The following is a 17,375-nucleotide window of genomic DNA, read 5'->3' as shown; positions in this document are numbered from 1 at the left end:
AACCTCTTGACAGCCCTGGGGTCAAATGGTTTACTGACGGGAGCAGTGTTATAGAGATGGGAACTCGGAAGGCAGGGTATGCCATAGTTGGTCTAGATGAAGTCACAGAAACCAAGGCCCTGCCACCACAGACATCGGCCCACAACGCTGAGCTAACTGCATTAACAAGAGCTTTGCAGGAGTTCTCTGGTGGACTAGTGGTTAGGATTGCAGGCTTTCACTGCTGTGGCCCGGGTTCAATATATGGTCGGGGAACTGAGATCCCACAGAGACAAAAAACAATAAAAGAGAGAGAGAGATTCTTATAACATCATATGATCTAAATTACCAACAACAGTTTGCCGTCCTCCCTTAGTTGAACAGGTAGTAGCGATAGCTATGCCCTTCAAGGACTATCAAATCTTAACCACTGTGAGACAGACATTCAGGCCTGCACCCCTGAAGGGTTTGTTTTCCTCTGTGGACATCCAAACCATCATATGTTAGAAAATTATGGCCAGACCCTGTCCTTTTCCAACCAAGCTATGGCCTATAACTGCAATGATAATGTCCACTTCATAGGAGACTGCACTCTAGGGACTATAGGGCTAAGAGGGATTGTGATCTATAACAGGACCACTCTGGCTCACCACCAAACCCGGAGAGCACTAGGAATGATCTTAGCAGGGGCGGGGCTGGCAGCCCCATGGGGAGGCTTCCCTTATCATGAAGCAACACTGAGAAATCTCACCAGACAGCTTGGTTATGTGATAAAACAGGCATGGCAAGCCTTAAGAGGACTTAAGACCTCTCGTTACTTTGGTTAATGTAGCTCTTGATAATCATCTAGCTCTTGATTACCTTCTGACAGAACAAGGCAGAATCTGTGGGATAACTATTACTTCCTGCTGCACCTAAATCAGTGTCACAGGACAGATAGAAGTTAATATTAAAGAAATATACACCCAAGCAGACTGGCTTCACAATTTTCGCAGGGGTGATATCGCCTCCGTTGTCTGGTCAGCAGTTAGGGAAGCCCTCCCAAAGTCAACCTGATTCCTTCCCTTTCTAGGCTCTCTTGTGGCTATTATTGTTCTTCTCCTTTTTGGCCCTTGTCTGTTTAAGCTTTTGGTTAAGCTTGTGTTTTCTAGGCTTCAACAGTTTCAAGGAAGGCTCATGATGGCTCAAGGATTTCAACCCATTCCAGCCAAGGGTAACCCAGGTCCCTAAAACAGTCAGCAAGGGACTTCTATACCTATAGGGTAGGTTAGGATCTGCAGCCCCTGTCCAGCAGGAAGACATTTCAGAAGAAGAGAACTTCAGTCCCTTAATCCTTAAAAATAAAGGGTGTAGAATCCCTCAGGGGGGAATGAGACAGGCTGGGACCTGGGACCCTTTGCTGCAGTGCTTACACGTGGACAAACATCTCCTGGAGCAACAGAATACAAGAAACTATAAGGGACTAAAAATAACCACACACACCTGCAACTGGGGCAAATTATGAGCAAGACGCAAAAAAACCAAAAACCCAACTGCCACTTCTGAGGTGTTGGGAGCAAAAGCAGGGGACTACTCAGGATTCCTGCCCACGACACCACCAAGAGGGTGGGCAGACCACCTAAGCCATCCCTCTGGCCTGACCCTTGGATGTGCCCTTACTCTCACTCCATTTAACGAACCAGCTCGGAGCCACCCTCCCCCAAACCCTTGTTCCCCCAGCAAGCAAGCAAGGGCACCTGTTGCTTGTTGGGCACCTGTTGCTTATTTTCACTCCCTTGTTCTGCAGCATGAGCCCCAATAAAGCCTTGCCCGAATTTCTCATCTGGTCTCTTACCAACTTCTATTGATTAAACAGTCCAAGAACCTGGGTCAGTAACACTACGACCAGCGGCTGTCTGATGGGGCCGTTCCAGCTTCAGCTGATAACATGTTTATTGCATTAGTACAGTCGGCCTGCCCCACCCCCACCCCCACCCCCACCCCCCCAGCCTTTTCACAGCTTCCTGCTCACTGCCCAAAGAGGTGGCCCTTCCCCCAGGGTGGGCATTCTGGGCACCTCCCCCACCCAGGTCGTTGCTCGGGGACCCTGCTTCTCTGCCTCCTCCTGACCAGCTGGACCCTGTGCGCAGCCTGGGCCGCCCCTATCGGGGGTGCATTCAACGATTATTCTCTGTTAATAAATAAGCCGGCATGGCTGCCTGTTGGCCAGGGCCTGTCGGGTCGGTGTCTTCCCTCCACCAGGAATCGCTGTGTGCCGGGGCCCTAGCTGCTTCCCAGGGTCTGACCGCCCCCTCTCCCTGCTGCTGCCACCTCCCCAGTCCCCAGCGTGGGGACGGCCGAGTCACCAGTGCGCTGCGCTGCGCGGCCCCCGCTCAGCACGCGGTTCTGGGGCGTGTGTCCTCCGGTTGCGGCCCTTCCTCCGCGACTCGGGAGGCGGTGGGCGCGGCGCGGGCTGCGGACGACACATTCGCAGGGAGTTCGTACCACCGCCGCCCGGCTCCACCAGCTGCAGGAAGTCCCGGTACCAGAGCTTGGGGCCCGGCGGCGCGACGGGCGCAGCCTCCTCGGTCCGGGCCAGCCTTTCAGCCTGCGCAGCACTCAGCACGTGCAGCGCCAGGCGACGCATTGGCTGCGAAAAGCCCTGCTCCACGGCTGCGCACAGGTACACGCCTGAGTCCCCACGCCGCAACCAGCGAAGCAGCAGGCCCCGCATCGTGCGTTCGGCTCGCTCCTCTGCGGGCACCTGTAGGCCGGATCAGCGTGAGGCGGGACTTTAGGGAACAGGGCGGGGCTCGCCTGAACGTGGGGGCGAGTCAGAGACCCCCCCGGTGGGCGGGGCAAGGGCGGGGCTTCCTTCGAACTGGGCTGTGGCGCGGGCGTCAGAAGCCTAGTTAGAGGAATGGGGCCTCACCAGGATGCGCAGTGCAGGCAAGGGGCCAAACTGGGCGTTAGGGGTCTGGTTGGGCGGAGACTCACTGGGCGGAGCTGGATAGCATCTAGATGTGCGGAGCAGGCCAAGGGCCTCATTAATCAGGGCGGGCACTTCCTAGACGTAGGAGTCGGAACAAGGGCCTGGTTGGGAGGGGAGTGGGGGGAGGCTCACCTGAATGTAGGCCGTCTCCCCCGCGCGCTGGAAGGTCCACTCCACGCGCGCCTGCAGCGAGCGGGGCTCACACTCCAAGAAGGCGCTACCTCCCTCCACACCGAACACCTTCCGCTCCAGCAGCGCAGGATGGGATGAGTCTGGGGGCAAAGGGAATGTCAGATTCAGACAAGGCAGGGCAGGGTGAGGCAGTCTTTAAGGGTTGGCGGGTGGGAGCAGCTGGGACACTCACCCCCGGTGCACAGCGTGCTGGGGTCGCCGTTCCTTACATCCTGCCGTCGGAACCTCCTGGGGAGAGGGGACATTAGAGACTCCGTGAGCCCTTCTTTTAGTAAACCAGGGGCGGATAAAGACTCCCTCCAGGCAGCCCGCCCCTTATCCTACCCACCTCTTGGCACTGGGCTGGAAGCGCGTGCACGCGGCCCCATCCCAGGCGCAGTAAGGGTCACGCGCCAGACAGCATTCAGCACAGGCGCGGCCGTGGGCAGCGCAGCGGTGCAACGGGATCTGGGCCACCCCACTCCGAGAGGCTACGTACAGTTGGTGCTAGGGGTACAAGGGGCTCCAAGCTGACCGAGGCTGGCCCCGTGCCCGCCTCCCATAGGTCAGGGATCCCTTCCCCCATTTGACAAAAGGGAACACTGAGGTCTCAGGTCCCACAGTCTAGTGAGGGCAGAGCCTGTACTCGAAACCGGGGCTTGTAATTACCAAGAGAAGAATGGGGGTGGGGGCACCTGGGAACAGGCTGGGTCCATTCCACCCGCAAGCCTTCTGGTCACTTACCCTCTTGGAGGAGATTTGCATGCTGGTGACAGCAGCTGAGTCCTGAGAGGGAGGAGGGGTGCTGGGATCAGGGCTCAGTGGGGTGGGGGCACCCCAGGCAATGGGGGCTAGGCCTCACCTCAAACATGTGCAGCTCCTCCAGGAGCAGCCCCTCAGCATTAGGCCGGCCACCCTTGGGGACGGAGATCACCTTCAGCACGGTGCCAGCATCTGCAGGGATGAGAAGGGTGAGTGACTCCTTGTGTTCCCTGACAGCCGGGGCCAGGGGTCTCCTCACCTCTGAGGCCTCCACCCTCTGCATGGTTGGGATGGTGTAGAATGTGGGTTGGAGCAATCAGAGCAGCATGCAGGAGGAGATGGGGGCACAGCCCCCGGAAAAATATGGAGATGGGACTGAACGGGGAGCTTCCACTAACAGGCCAAAGAGCCTGGGCTGGGTCTTGTGGGTGGTCATGGCAGGACCCTGACCTGTGCCAATGAAGAGGACGTCGTAGTATCCGTCAACAGCTGCTACACGGTCCGCAGTGATCTGGGTGAAGGTGTACCCGGCACCCACTTGTTGGAAGAGGGGGCGCCCGCCCATGGGCAGGACCGAATTGTACATGAGGGGGTGGTTCCGGGCAAACTGGATGACATCATCAGGAAAGTCCTTGGTGGAACTGAAGGTGCCAAAGGTCTTGCTGGGGCACTGGGGGGTGGGAAGGAGGCATGACAAGGATGTAGATATGAAGGGCTGGTGGGCAGCCCTCCACAGGACACCTCCCGGAACCTGGAGCGTGTGTGAGTGTGTGTGTGCGTGCGCACGCACAGGGGGCGGGTGTTGGACAGAGCCCTGCCCTGGGAATCTGAGAGAGGAACTCCAGCCTTGCCTTTGGGGGTCTGAGGGGGAAACATGGCCTTCCCCTGAGGAGCCCTGTCTAATGAAGATGATGTTTTCCCACCCATAAAAAAAAGAAGACACAACATTCACCAAGAAAACCCCAGGCCAAGTTCTCCACCCCTGAAGCTTTAAGTGGGTTGTGGTGGGAGTCCCTGGGCTACGCACCATGCCAGGTCGGGGGTAGGGGACACGGCCCTGGTAGGACACCCACTGGTGCACGGGCCCCTCCTTGTGTGCAAAGGGTCCCAGGAAGGCCCGGCGCACATCATTCATGCTGTACACGCACACTGCGGAGCCCTGGAAGATGCTGCTGCAGGTGAAGATGTAAGTGTAGTAAGGGGCTCAAGTGGGGCCTAGCCAGCCTTGCCCCACTACCTCCCACACCTCACCTGGTCGTGGAGAAGACAGCATAGAGCAGCGGGGTCCAGCGATCCCGCGAGGACAGCAGGAACACGTCCTCTGCAGGGAAGGGACCAACTTGGGGGAGGGTGCACAGCCAGGCTCAGGGTCTGCGACCCTGCGTCCCCTCCCCACACCCCATCCTCCACTCCTGGCACTTACGGAGCTGGTCAAAGTTCGTATCGCCCTCAGCACCGGGCACTGAGCACACCAGCCGCGCCTTCAGGAACGTAGTCCACTTGTTGACCAGGCTGCGCTGGCCACCCACGTCGTTCTGCGGGGTCAGTAGGAGGGGATGAGGGCGAGGCCCCGACAGACAGGCAAAGGGGCGGTGGCAGGATCACCGAATGTGGCCCAGGGACTCCTCACCCTGCAGATCTGACCAACGCGGGACACAGACAGGCGTCCCAGGGCCGGGGTGGCCTCCACTGCCGACTCACGGAAGAAGAAGTAGATCTTGTCGTCGTCTGGGTTCTCACTCTCCGGGATCCAAAAGACCTTGACGAACTTGGGCTCTGACCACAGCAGGAGGCGTGGGGTCAGCAAGGTCCTGGCCCTGCCCCCTGCTAGGAGGCCCAGGCACTGCCTCCCCTTTCTTTCGTGCTGGCAGAAGCCCTCAGGGCAGCAGCTGACCACCCAGCCTCTGGGACCAAGTTCAGATGGTGCTCCCGGAGGACACAATCGAAAGGAAGAGGGCCTGCGAGTCAAGAAGAAACCACGAGAGGGCAGCAGAGACCATGGCTACCTGGGCCCACAGGCAGGCGGACCCTGGCCAGTGGTGGGCCTGTCGCCTCTCCCCTGGCAGTTCTCTATGCCAGTGGGCCAAAAAAGGAGGGATATGGGGTATCTGGTTTTACCTTCACTCATGAATCTTCCTCTCTAGCAGGAAGTAGATGCCCCCACTCCTGCTTCAAATACTCTGCTGGGTCTCATCACTCTTAGAATAATCTACCCTGGCCCTACCCTGTGCTGACAGTCCAGACCCCTTATCATTGCTCCCTTCATGAGTCTGTTCCTTGGCTTGTTCCTGCCCCCAGCGTATTTGCACTAATTATTCCCTCTGCTTGGAATGCTCTTATGCTCTTCCCGCAATCCTGCTGTGTTTTGGGCATTAGCGCATACCTTTTCTCAGCAGGGTGGCTTCCTTTCCCCAACCCTCCCACCACCACCACTGCTGCCTAGTCTCCTTTTCCCTTCCTCTCCATTCTCTCATTATATCTCCTGGCCATTGGAACTGATCTTATTGTGTATTCGTTCTGAGATCTGTGAACTCAAAGAGGGCATGGGCCATACCTATCTTGTCCATCCTGTGACCCAGTGCCTAGTGCAGGGCTTGACCCAGGGTAGCTACCTGGTGAGCACTCACTGCTCACTCCCTTTATGGGCCTTACTCAGCACCTGCTCTGTTGGAGATGAGGGCCCCCTCCCAACAGTCCCACCAGTCTTTCACCGTTGAGCCAGCGGGAATCGTGTGGTTCCGTTCGGAGACTTGGACGCTGACCCAAGCTGCGGAAGATGGTAAAGTCCCGGCCCATGAGGTCTGCGGCTACTCCCGAGTACAACTCTTCCCCTGTAGACATGGCAAGGCTGCTTAGTGAAACCAAAGGCTCTTGTGGTGGGTTGGGGGCACTATGGAGCTCTGGGGGCTCTTGGGGAGTCAGTGAGGCTATGGGGGATCCCTGGGGCTCTAGGGAGGGTCTTGGGACTTTGTGAGATGCTAGAGTCTCTGAGGGGCTCCAGGAGCTCTCTTGGGGCCCCAGCCTTTGGACTCACCCACCAGCACGGAGGCAGCCCGATGCCTGGGGTCATAAGGACTCTTGCCCTTGCCATCCTCTAGCCTTCGAAGGTCCAGCCGGAGCATGGGCTCCTGGGAGGCAGGGGGGAGTTGTTACTGTAGGCCCTTCCTTACCCTCCCAACCTCCCTCCCTGACCAGACCTGGCCTTACCTCCAGCCGCTGGCCCACCTCCACAAATGCACAGGTTGGGTGGAAGGCCCCTGTGCCACAGGCCAGCAAGTGGGTGCGGTTGTAGGCATGCAGCAACTTCACGAAGTTCATGCACTCAGTCTAGCGCGCACGCGGGCAGGGGCAGGAACAATGAGGCCTCCCCCAGGGAGGTGGCCTTAAGGGCTCCCAGCTCACCAGTGGCACTCCCACCCCTTCTTTTCTGCATTAGCCCAGGCAAGTACTAACATGGGCTCTAGGGACTCAGGTGCCCTTGGTGACCAGCCCGGCTCACCTCTCACCAGAATGGGTTCATTGGGAAGCATGTCTGCATTGCCCCCCATGACGCAGAGGCCTCCAAGAAGAATCACATAGCCCCCACCCTGACTCACTACCTCTGGACTTCAGCCACCTCAACCCTCCTGCCCCCATCATAGCCAGAACAGGCAGGCCTCTGTTTTAGCACTGCCCATCTCTAGAGTGAGGGGCTGACCCTCCCCACTCCCACCCAGGCAGCCAACACTCACGCCAATGTCCTTCCCTGCCCAGTTGCACTCCTCTCGCCATTCCACAGGGGCCGGCCAGGCCAGCTATGGGGAGGGTGGGGGAGGGAGAACACAGGTCAGGGAATCCAGGATGTTCTCTATGCTGAGGGTGTCGTCCACTCAGGGGGCCCATCCTCCAGGAAGCCTGGAGTGGGGTCCCGGGGCTCTTTCCCGGGGCAGTGCTGAGGCTGGGGGTCCCTGGCACCTTCTTGGCCCGCTTGCTAATGTTGTCCAGGCTGAGGGAGGCCACATGGTTCTCGGCGCCCACAAACAGGCGCCCACGCTCCTCATCCAGCAGTAAAGCTTCGTAGCAGCAGGTCCTCTCCAGCCTGAAGGTCCGGAGACCGTGCTGGGCCTGGAGCTCTGTGGGGTGGGGACACCACTGAGGATTCACCAGTCATGCTAGAAGCTTCTCCCAGGCCAAGGTTGTACATGTGACCTGGCCCACACACATGTGAATTTACACGTGTGTGAGTTTACACTCAGGGGGACAGGCCCACCCAGGGGCAGAGCTTCCAGGGTGGGCAGTGCAGCCCAACCCTGCCCCCATGGGGGAAGCAGATGGAGCTTCTAGGGCAACCTCAGACAAGTAGTGTCTCCAGGCGAGCACAGAGGGAGGCAAGGGCTCTGGGGTAGGCCTGCATGTTGGGACAGCCAGAACCCCAACCCCAAAGTCAGGCTCAGGGTTCTCTGCCACCAGCCTAGGTTCAGTATGATGCCACTGCCTAGTAACCACCCTGTGTAGGGGGTGTGGGAAGGGGGCTCTAATGGTCCCCGCACCTCAACTTCCCTGGGAGCAGGGGATGCAACAGAGGCAGGATCTGTTGCCATGCTTCCTGGGAAAGCATGAGGAGAATGTGGGCAGAGAGCTTGGGGACTGAGGCCAGGAAAGGGTTAATTGGAGATGACCTGAGCGTGCCCCCAATCCAACCCAGCCGGTGGCACACACACAGTGCAACAGCAAACACAATGCCCCCTACCCACACTGGGCCCCTTTCCTGCCCACCCTGAGGTGGGCCCTCCCGCCTGCCAGGTGCACCTACCTTGGAAGGAGAGGCGAAGGCGTGGCGTGCTGGGGGCAGCACCCCCCAGCACTGCCACCCAGAGCAGAGCCAGGCCTGGGATCATGGCGGCGGCCTCAGCCCGCCCCATCCCTGCAGCTCAGGGAGCTCAGGGTTCAGCGGGCGTGTGTGGAGGAGCCTTGAGCCACCCTGGACTCTGCCCCGGGATCTGGAAGAGAAGGAGCTGCAGCAAGAGCGAGGGAGGGAGGCTGGGGGGAGTCCCCAGGGATCAGATTACAGCCCCTAGGGGAAAGAGGCTGGGGGGTCGCATTCCACTTGCAAGCCCTCCTCTCCCTTGGAGGGTGCCCTGCCTGGCCACAATCACAGACACACCCACGCTGGGCACACCATCGGGGTCAACCCCATACTGGCAGGCGCCTGCCCCACCACGTCACCCTCCCCAGTAACCCGCCCTCCTGTACACACACTCACAGGCATTAATTCACAAACTCTGCGTGCCTACGTCATGCCAGCCTGGGACTGGGGCTGGGGGCAGTGGGGCACACAGACAAGGTCCTCCTGCAGGAGGGGGCAGAGTACCAACGAGGACTCAGGTTGGTGCAGTCATTGCGGTGGTGCCAAGTGCAATGAGCAAAACAAGACAGTCATGGGCGTGACGGTAACAGGAGGGGGGTCAGGCCTCTGGAGGTAGCCGTGCACCCACGGGCCCACAGAGGAACAGAAGCACATTTGGAGCTGGAGCCAATGGTGTGGGCGTCTGTGAGTGTGAATGTGCTTCTATGGATCCCTTTGTGTATCTGTATTTTGCAGTGTGTATGTGTGTGTGTAGTGTGTATGCAGGCTTATGTGTACATATCTATGTGAAACCATGTGGCATGTGTGTTGTATTACACACGTAGGTGTGGCATGCATGTGCGCACACACGGCATTGTATGCATGTCTACACAGTGTGTACATGTCTGGGGGTGTGTACACTTTGTAAGTACATATGTGTTTGTGTTGCACATGTGTGTATGTGTTTGTGCACAAGTGTATGAGTCTCTCTGGACATGTAGGTGAGCAAATTATAACTGCAGCGTCAATCACTGCCTTCAACTCTGAGACACTCCGGAAACCCAATTCTCAGAGGGAGAAGTGCAGCCGGGAGACCCAGGGCTGGGCAGACACCTCAGTTTCTGATTTGGGAGCTGCTCCCACTTGGATCCAGCAGCCCCAGCTTTTTGCTTGACCTCTCTCTCCCCACCCCAGAGGGTGGGAGGGGCTGGTCACACACAGAAATTCTGTGAGCTCAGACTTCAGACCCAAGAGGAATCAAGTGGGGAGAGCCAAGGGCCTGAAGCAGATTCTCACCCCCAGCTCGGGTGAGCTGCCCTTCCCTCTCCAGCCTCCAGAGACTCCCTGAGCCTCTCCATCCCGTCTTCGCCCTCAGGGTTTCCCCGTCTTTGAGACCCTCCACTTCTCTGAGCCAGAGCCCTTCCCTGGACCTCTCAGATGGGGCCAGGCTCTGGCTGCAATGCCCACCCTCCTTCCCAGAAGTTGGCTGGGCAGGTGCTGGGCACAGTAGCCCTGGCGTGGGGCTAGGTCCTGGGGCGCATTGAAGCAAGGGGCACAACTGCCGGGGCACGTTCCAGACTGCTCTCCCCAAACCCCCGCCTAGCTCTGCCGCTTCCAGACCCCTCCCACCCTAGGACTCCCACCTCCCTCCTTCCTTCCACTGACACTTGCCGCTGCCTCTTCTAGGCCCGTGAGGTCTGCGACGTCACAAAACACCAGGTTGCCTTCCCACACTCCACCGAGAGCTCCGGCATCAGCGACTCCTCACCCTGGCCCCTTCTCACCCTGCAGAAGGGGAGAAGCCGAGGGGCCCCAGGGCACCCTCTGACGGCTCCTTTAAGGAGAAGCCCCCGCCCCCACCAAGCCAGCCGCGCCCCGCCGTCAAGTTTACGGGGCGGATCGGGTGACTGGGCAGGCAGCCGGACCGGCTGGAGTTGGTGGTCAGAGCGGAGCGGGCACAAGGGAGGGGCGGGTTAGGGCCGACCCCCTCCCCCGTAGGGCTTCAGAGCAACAGGATGCCCCACGCAGCGGTCCTGGAAGTGGGGCCGGCAGTCAAGGCAAATAAGGAAGAAGCAATAGAGACCCCCTAGCCCCAGGCAGCTCTGGCAGAGGGATTGGTCAGACGGGGCACCCCCAGGGACTCGTTTCTTCACTTGTCCCTCCATAGCTGGGGAGCTGGAGGTGGGTGATGAGGGGCTCAGCTGCCACCTCAGTCCCCAGGAGCCAGCTGGGAAGGGCCGGTCAGGGTCAGAGGTCGGAGAGGGGGTTCTCAAGTGGAGGTTTGATGGGCCCCCAAGACCCTACCCCAGTCCTTCCTTAGGGCTTGGGCCACTTAGTACTTCTGCCACCTGGCTGGCAGTGGCTTTGATGACAGCCAGTCTGGGGCGGGAGAAGAGGGCCAGAGGGGCAGGCAGGGCAGGGAGGCAGGCGGCAAGTCTCACTTCTGCACTGCAGGGTGTGGGACCATCCAGAGACCCGTCATGACCGTTGGTCCCATGTCTCTGCTGGGAGGTGAGGGGCATTCTATGCCATCTCCATGAACTCCAGTCTTTCTTCCAAGGTTGAAGGTGGGAGGAACTGCCCCACCAAACACAGAGTGAGGTACCCAAGGGGGCTTCAAGGATAGGATGGGGCTCCTACACCTCAGTGCCTCAGTTGGGAAGGGTCTGGGGTCTTGGCCTAAAGGTGAGTCTGGTGGACACACCCTGTTTGTACTGCCAGGGCTACTTCCTTGGAGGGGTTGAATGTTGACAATGGTCAAGAGGGGCCCTCAGGTCCACCTGGGTGAACACACCAGGGCTTGAGGGTGGGCTTCTACCCCTCAATTCCCCCAAAATGCATCCTCCTACATCCTCCCCAAGGCTATCAGCAGCTCCTCAGGGGTCTGTGAGGGAGGCCATGTGGGCACTTCAAGTGTGCATGGTTCTGCTGCCCATCTCCTGCCAAGTCCCTGGAGTAGAAGTGTCTGTGCCCATCCAGGGTGGGGCCATGCCCCTCTTTCCTGAACCTCAGGCCTGGTGTTTCTGGCCCAGCCTGGCTGGCTGGTGGGCAGGTGAAGGGTGGGGGTTAGTGGGAGGACCAGGGGCCTTCAGGAGGGGGACTGGGGGTGACATACCCCTGCCTGAGCTCCTGGGCTTCCAGGATGTGGCCTCTCCCTCCTCCCAGGCTCTTTTGCCTTGGACCTGGGCAGCGTCCCCGGCCTCATGCAAGCAAACAAAATTCTTTGGCTGTTTACAATTTTCCACCCAAGCAGCCAAGATCAGCAAATGCCTTTGAGGTCCCTACCCAACTGCACGGTACCCCCTACTTGCCCCCACTGCTTTTATTTCTTCAGGCCCAGGTCCCAGCCTCTGTTTCATCCCCACCCCCAACCCAGTGTCCATACTGGAAAATGGGACCAGGACCCCCCACCATCTGTCCAACACCCTGGGACTCAACCCCCAGCCGAAGGGAATGGGCTGTTCCTGGCCTACCTGAGCCCTTGGCATTGCCTTCCCACTTCCAGATGTGTCCCCCTCTCTGGAGCAGGAAGGGAGATCCCCAGGAGTGGGATCTCAAGTTGTCCCCATCCCCACAAGGTCTCCTTTCTGCTCATCAGCCCCAGGTCCCAGTGTATGCAGACCCTGGGTAGGAAACTTATGCAGGCAGCCCTCTAGGGGCAGGGTCACTGGCTGTGGGTCACACTGGGCTCTGGAAGTCCCCAAGGATTCTGGAATCATGCAGCCTGGGCCTGGGTCTCGACAGAACAACGGAACAAACCAGGGGAGGCAGCTTGGGTCTCTGGTGCTGCCTATCAGTGGCACAGCCTGCCAAGGCCTTGGTTTTTCCTTCTGGAAATAAGTGGATTGTGCCAAGTCCCAGCACCTGGCTCCCCAGCCCTCATCGCCAGCTAGGCCTGCCCCTTGCACCCTGCCTGGACTCTGGGTGGTGCGACTGGGCTGGGGTGAGACATCCATTTGAGGAAGGCTACAGCCAACACTCCCAGTGCCCAGCCTGGGCTGGGTTGGGCCTTGGCTCCCCACTCACACCTGCTTTAGCCATCAGGGCCGGTGGCTCCAAAGTCTCGACCTTTCCCTCTTCCGGTCACGTGGGTACTAGGACGTGCTACCCTGAGGACTTAGGCATGGGGGGAGGGAAGCGGTGGAAAGTGGGCCCTGGAAAGCCCAGCTGAGGCCTAACTTCCCTGACAATCTGCTACCCACTCCAGGGGATCTCCTGGGAAGGGTCTTTCTGGCATTTCCCTCATCCACCCCCCACCTGGTTTCCAGGCTCCCCGAGGACCCCCAGCCCACCTTTTTGGAAAGATGAGCTCCTCCCCTCCTTCCTTGCCTGCTCCCTTCTGAGGGCCAAGTCAGAGCTGAGGTGGAGGGGCTGAGGGAGGGGCCGCCCGGAACCCTGGGCCTCTAGCTGGGGCCCTACCCCCCACCCGCTCCGCCCCAGCCCTCCGCCTCCCGCACATTCCTCCCTGGCTGAGGTCAGCCCCTCCGCGATGGGGGAGCCCCCCCCACCAGCCACATCACAGCTCTTCACTCACTTCTGTTTTCTTCGTTGCCCAACGGTGGTGGGGGAAGAGGGGCCTGGGGGTGGGGCCTCCCTCTCCCCTCCTTCTCCATTGCCTGGGGGAGGGGGGGAGGAGTTGCCAGGAATGCGGCAAAGTAGACTCCGGAGGCACCCTGTACTCATTAACATACATTAACATAAATGCTACATTCCCTTACTAGTCAGGGGGAGAGACTCCCAGGAGTACTGGCTGGGGGCTCGGGATGCTCTGGGAGGGCAGACCAGAGCCCGCCCCAAGAATCCACCCCCCAGTAGCCAGAGGGGGTGGGGTTGAATCCTGACTGCTGCTCACCAGCTGTGTGTCCCTAGGGGGAGACTGAACCTCTCAGATCACTCTCCTCACTTGCCCTGCCATTGTAAATGGTGGGCCGGGCAGGTCTGGCACACTGTGGGGTACACAGGTGTGCACTCCAGTTGCCATCTCAGCGCTGGGCATCCTGTGGCATGCAGGCCTGGAGGCCTCGAGGGAGTCACTGCTGCCTCTTCCAGCCCAGCTTCACGGGGCCCTTTCCCAGGCTTGACTCCCCTCCTGCCCCCTTCCCTCCGCCTCCCCACCCCGCCACAAGCCCAGCCCCCAGCACAACACCCTGACCCTCCACCTGAACCTCCTTCTCTCCCCAGCCACTGGGGATTCCTCAGTCTTCTTACTCCACAGATCTCCAACCCACCCCCAGCAGTGCCCAAGCCCACACCCTCCTCCCTCCAGAGAGCCCCCAACTCAGGGAGGACTTCTGTCTCCTTTAAGATAGAACAAGGCCCCAGCTCCTTTCCCTGCAGCTTGAAGCCTGACCCCTTCCCCAGGTACCCAGCCTGGGGGTCCCCGTGGTCCTTCTGCCAGTCCTCCTCCCAGTGCCTCCCCTCTGCAGTACCCTGCCTCCCCAGCTCCTCACTCAGAGAACTTGCTGAATCCCGGGGACATCCCAGGCTCTTAGCCAGGCATTCACACACCCCTCCCTGGCTCGGCCCTGGCTAACCCTGCCAGCGCTCCAGCTACCCCATCTCTGGGAGGTGGCAGCTGTTCCTTTGCTAGGACTTAGCTTGGGCTGTGCCCTCTGCCCTTTTGCCACCTGCTGGACTTTTCCTCATCACCCACTACCCACTTTTCTCTGTGAAGCCCCAGGTGCTTATAACACCAGGTCCAAGCCTCTCTTCGGGGCTCTGGGTTCCCCAGCAGCCACCATCCCTTGGGGGCCCCAGGCACAGGGAAGCGAGAATACAGTGCCCGCAGGAAGCCCTGCCACCTTCCTGGGCCTGCTGAACCTGGGTGAGGATGGGGGGTTGATGGAGAAGAGAGACTTCAGGCCCCTTCAGGATTCAGTCACTCAGGCCTTGACTCCCTCCACCCACAATGAGGTCAGAAAACAGAGTAAATGCCAAAGAATGTCAAACCGATTTTTCTCCTAAATAAGATCACCTGTGAGGTCAAGTCTCCTGTAAGGGGGAAACCAAAGCAGGGAAAAGAAAGAGATCCATGGCCTTGACCCCTGCCCCCTTGGATACCAGTGCCCGTCGCTGTGTGGTTAACTGAGGAGCTGATTGGCTGGCAGGCATGGACATACTTTGGGTCACACAGCTGCACGCATACCTCAGCTGGCTTGAGGCTCTCCTTGGGGGTGTGCTGGGAGCTGGCTTCCACTTTGGGGGTTCAAGGGGGACTTGGCAGGGGCGCTTCCCTGGTGGTGCAGTGGTTAAGAATCCGCCTGCAAATGCAGGGGACACAGGTTTGAGCCCTGGTCCGGGAAGATCCCACATGCCATAGAACAACTAAGCCCGTGTGCCACAGCTACGGAGCCTGCGCTCTAGAGCCCGCGCACCACAACTACGGAAGCCCGCGTGCCTAGAGCCCATGCTCCGCAACAAGAGAAGCCACCGCAATGAGAAGCCCACACACAGCAACTAAGACCCAATGCAGCCAAAAATAAATAAATAAAATTAATTAATTTTTTTAAAAGGCGGCGGGGGACAGACTTGGGGGAATGCACAGCCTCACGGCAGGGATGAGGTCCCCTAGAGGGCAACAGACCCAAGGATTGGGGTCAGTGGTTTGGGAGTGGGCCTGGGCCCAGACCTCAGCCAAGAGAAGCTGCAGTCCCATCCCTGACTCCCAAGGCAAGTAGGACCTGGCTGGCCATGCCACAGGCCAGGTGGCTGGAGCCAGGACTTGTATTCACCAGCCTTCATGGCTGGCTTGGCACTCTGGGGTGGGGGTGGGGATGATTCTGAGGGGCTCTGAGGGAAGTGGGAGGATTTCCTGACCTCAGGAGGAGCTATGGGGCTGCCCTGAAACATGGTAAGGGGTTATTCTAGGTCTTGGAATCTCCTGCAGCCTCAGAGGCTCCAGTCCTAATGGGGCCCCCTCCCCTTTCTGCACCTGGCATCAGGGGCCTCCACCCACCTGCTGGGGGTGGGAGGTCTGGCCCAGGGGAGCTGGAAAGTGGCTGCAGGCCAGGACTGGCTTCTCCCACAGGGTCTCCCTACATCCTTCCCTCTTCAGAACTCTCAGAGCTTGTCTTTTTCTCTCTTCCCAGCCGTTTCCCCACCCACCCCACCCTCCCAAATGGGTTAAAAATAGTGAGGCTGCTACCACATCAGTAGCCTGAGCAACTATTTGGAGTGGGGTGGTCCCTCTGGGAGATGGATCAGCCTCGTGGTGGTCCCCACTGGCTGGAGACAGCCTACCTCAAACTGGGATCCACAGCTTGGTCTGGGAGCAGGAGCCTGGGTCCTTTGCCTGGCTCTGCCTAAGGGTCCTGAGCCTCATAGATGCAGCTACCCATGGGTGGGGTCAGGAAGATGGGCCTTCTTAGGCTGGGAGAATGCTGGGGGACACACAGCCAAGGAGCACTGAATCTCCGGCTCTCCTCACCCAGGGATGCAGGATGGCTGAGGTACAGCCCTGAACAGTTCTAGGCAATGGGGGGATCCCCAGGAGTCAACTTCATGGAGTCCCTCCTGTTGGGGTGCAGGACACCTGGGATGCACTCTCCTGCCTACCGCCCCCCCATGGCTGGGAATTTCCCAACCAAGAAAGACAAAAGATGAATTGAGAGGCCGCCCCCGCCAGTGCTGGGACAATGTAGCCTTATGCTCTCAAAATCAGAGCAGGGGTAGGAAGGCCAAGGGCAGGTGGGGGCCTAGCTGTCTGCACCCAGGGAAGTACTGCTTGCCAGGAACCCACCCAGACCCACTGCCAAGCCGGGTACAAGGGGATCCTGGCCAGAATCCTGCGTGGCCCACTCAGGGAGGGAGACGCTGGGTTCATCAGGCAGACAATGCCAGCTCCTCAATGGTCCCTCTGTGCAGGGTTCTCCCTCAGGACCGAAGAAAGGAATCATCTCTGTCTCCCACTTCCTGCTGGGCGGATATCAGGGCACCGGAGCCCCCACCCCGCCCGCCCATCTGGGGTTCAGTGGGACCCAGCGCTGACCGCTGAGGGCAGGAAGGGATCCTGGCTTGGGCGTGGGATTCTGTTCTCCTTGTCAGTCGGCGATCCTCAGCCCTCAGTGGCAGGGGTAGCAGGAAAGGCCCGAGGGACTGGGGCGGGGACAGGGGGTGGGGACCGTTGAACTCCTTCCGAGGGGGCGGCCACAGCCTCTCATCTCTCGCCAGGACTCGGGGCCCCGAGGCCGAGGGGAGTCTGGCAGGTGTGCAGAGGCGGGGTCCCAGGTCCCCGGCCCTACCCTCCCACCCGCCCCGCCCTCACCGCCTCCGCGGCGCCGACCCCGGCCCAGGCCGCTTTGTCCCGCCGAGGGCGCGGAGCCGCCGCCGCCCTACAAAGCTGCCTTTGTGCCCGGCGGCCTCCGCAGGACCCGATGACGTCAGCCTCCGCGACCCGCCCGGCGGGGCCCAGCACGGGCTGCTTCGCCCTCTGGCGGCCGAAGGCGGAAGAGCTCGCCTGGGAGCCCCGCCCAGCAGAGGAGGGCCTTTTACCGAGCCCTTCCCACAGGCTCAGAGGGCTGCAGACCCCTAGGTCCAAGTGCCTTGCCTGGAGGTAGGGGCTCACCCCACAGGCACCCCGGCCCTGTCATCTGCTGCTCCCTCCTCCAGCAATGCACGAGCACTTCCCATAGCCTCATGGAAGGCTCTGCACTCTGAGAGCCCTGGTCC

The 17,375-nt window shown here is 59.8% G+C and overlaps 2 protein-coding genes across 12 annotated transcripts in view; one reads left to right on the top strand and one right to left on the bottom strand.

Annotated features, from left to right (window-relative positions):
* SEMA3B (semaphorin 3B) overlaps positions 1-17,375 on the bottom strand; it is a 178,690-nt gene that overhangs the window by 160,988 nt on the left and 327 nt on the right. The window contains exons 2-22 of one of the 11 annotated variants that reach the window (XM_060110114.1): positions 14,854-14,968; positions 13,243-13,324; positions 11,150-11,929; positions 10,374-10,532; positions 8,676-8,862; positions 7,838-7,995; positions 7,615-7,677; positions 7,091-7,210; positions 6,918-7,011; positions 6,595-6,714; positions 5,514-5,659; positions 5,307-5,418; positions 5,135-5,204; positions 4,911-5,055; positions 4,334-4,553; positions 3,984-4,075; positions 3,866-3,907; positions 3,471-3,628; positions 3,315-3,370; positions 3,083-3,222; positions 2,325-2,722 (exon numbers count right to left, since the gene is read on the bottom strand). In XM_060110114.1, coding sequence (XP_059966097.1) covers positions 2,325-2,722; positions 3,083-3,222; positions 3,315-3,370; positions 3,471-3,628; positions 3,866-3,907; positions 3,984-4,075; positions 4,334-4,553; positions 4,911-5,055; positions 5,135-5,204; positions 5,307-5,418; positions 5,514-5,659; positions 6,595-6,714; positions 6,918-7,011; positions 7,091-7,210; positions 7,615-7,677; positions 7,838-7,995; positions 8,676-8,784 — 2,243 coding nt within the window. In that variant the 5' untranslated portion in view covers positions 8,785-8,862; positions 10,374-10,532; positions 11,150-11,929; positions 13,243-13,324; positions 14,854-14,968. Of the gene's footprint in view, positions 1-1,986; positions 2,723-3,082; positions 3,223-3,314; positions 3,371-3,470; positions 3,629-3,865; positions 3,908-3,983; positions 4,076-4,333; positions 4,554-4,910; positions 5,056-5,134; positions 5,205-5,306; positions 5,419-5,513; positions 5,660-6,594; positions 6,715-6,917; positions 7,012-7,090; positions 7,211-7,614; positions 7,678-7,837; positions 7,996-8,675; positions 8,878-10,373; positions 11,930-12,734; positions 12,828-13,000; positions 13,053-13,242; positions 13,325-14,853; positions 14,969-17,375 lie in introns of those variants that run through there. The other 10 variants (XM_060110115.1, XM_060110116.1, XM_060110122.1 and 7 more) reach the window with 10 other exon arrangements.
* On the top strand, positions 9,301-17,238 carry LOC132497954 (proline-rich protein 2-like). The gene is made up of 5 exons (XM_060111485.1): positions 9,301-9,312; positions 10,084-10,189; positions 10,500-10,611; positions 13,890-14,069; positions 16,878-17,238. Exons 1-5 carry the CDS (start codon positions 9,301-9,303, stop codon positions 17,236-17,238), a joined length of 771 nt encoding a protein of 256 aa, XP_059967468.1.

The sequence above is a fragment of the Mesoplodon densirostris genome, chromosome 10, assembly GCF_025265405.1.
Source record: "Mesoplodon densirostris isolate mMesDen1 chromosome 10, mMesDen1 primary haplotype, whole genome shotgun sequence".
In the NCBI taxonomy this organism is placed as follows: Eukaryota; Metazoa; Chordata; class Mammalia; order Artiodactyla; family Ziphiidae; genus Mesoplodon; species Mesoplodon densirostris.
The sequence above is the reverse complement of the archived record's forward strand: the minus strand, read 5'-3'. Positions and strand labels throughout refer to the sequence as shown.

Excerpts from the sequence above, each read along its gene's own strand:
- LOC132497954 (XM_060111485.1), top strand. Across the intron at positions 10,190-10,499 it reads GCCCACCCTCCTTCCCAGAA|AAGGGGAGAAGCCGAGGGGC; the intron begins GTTGGCTGGGCA and ends CTCACCCTGCAG. Across the intron at positions 10,612-13,889 it reads AAGTTTACGGGGCGGATCGG|CCACTGGGGATTCCTCAGTC; the intron begins GTGACTGGGCAG and ends TTCTCTCCCCAG.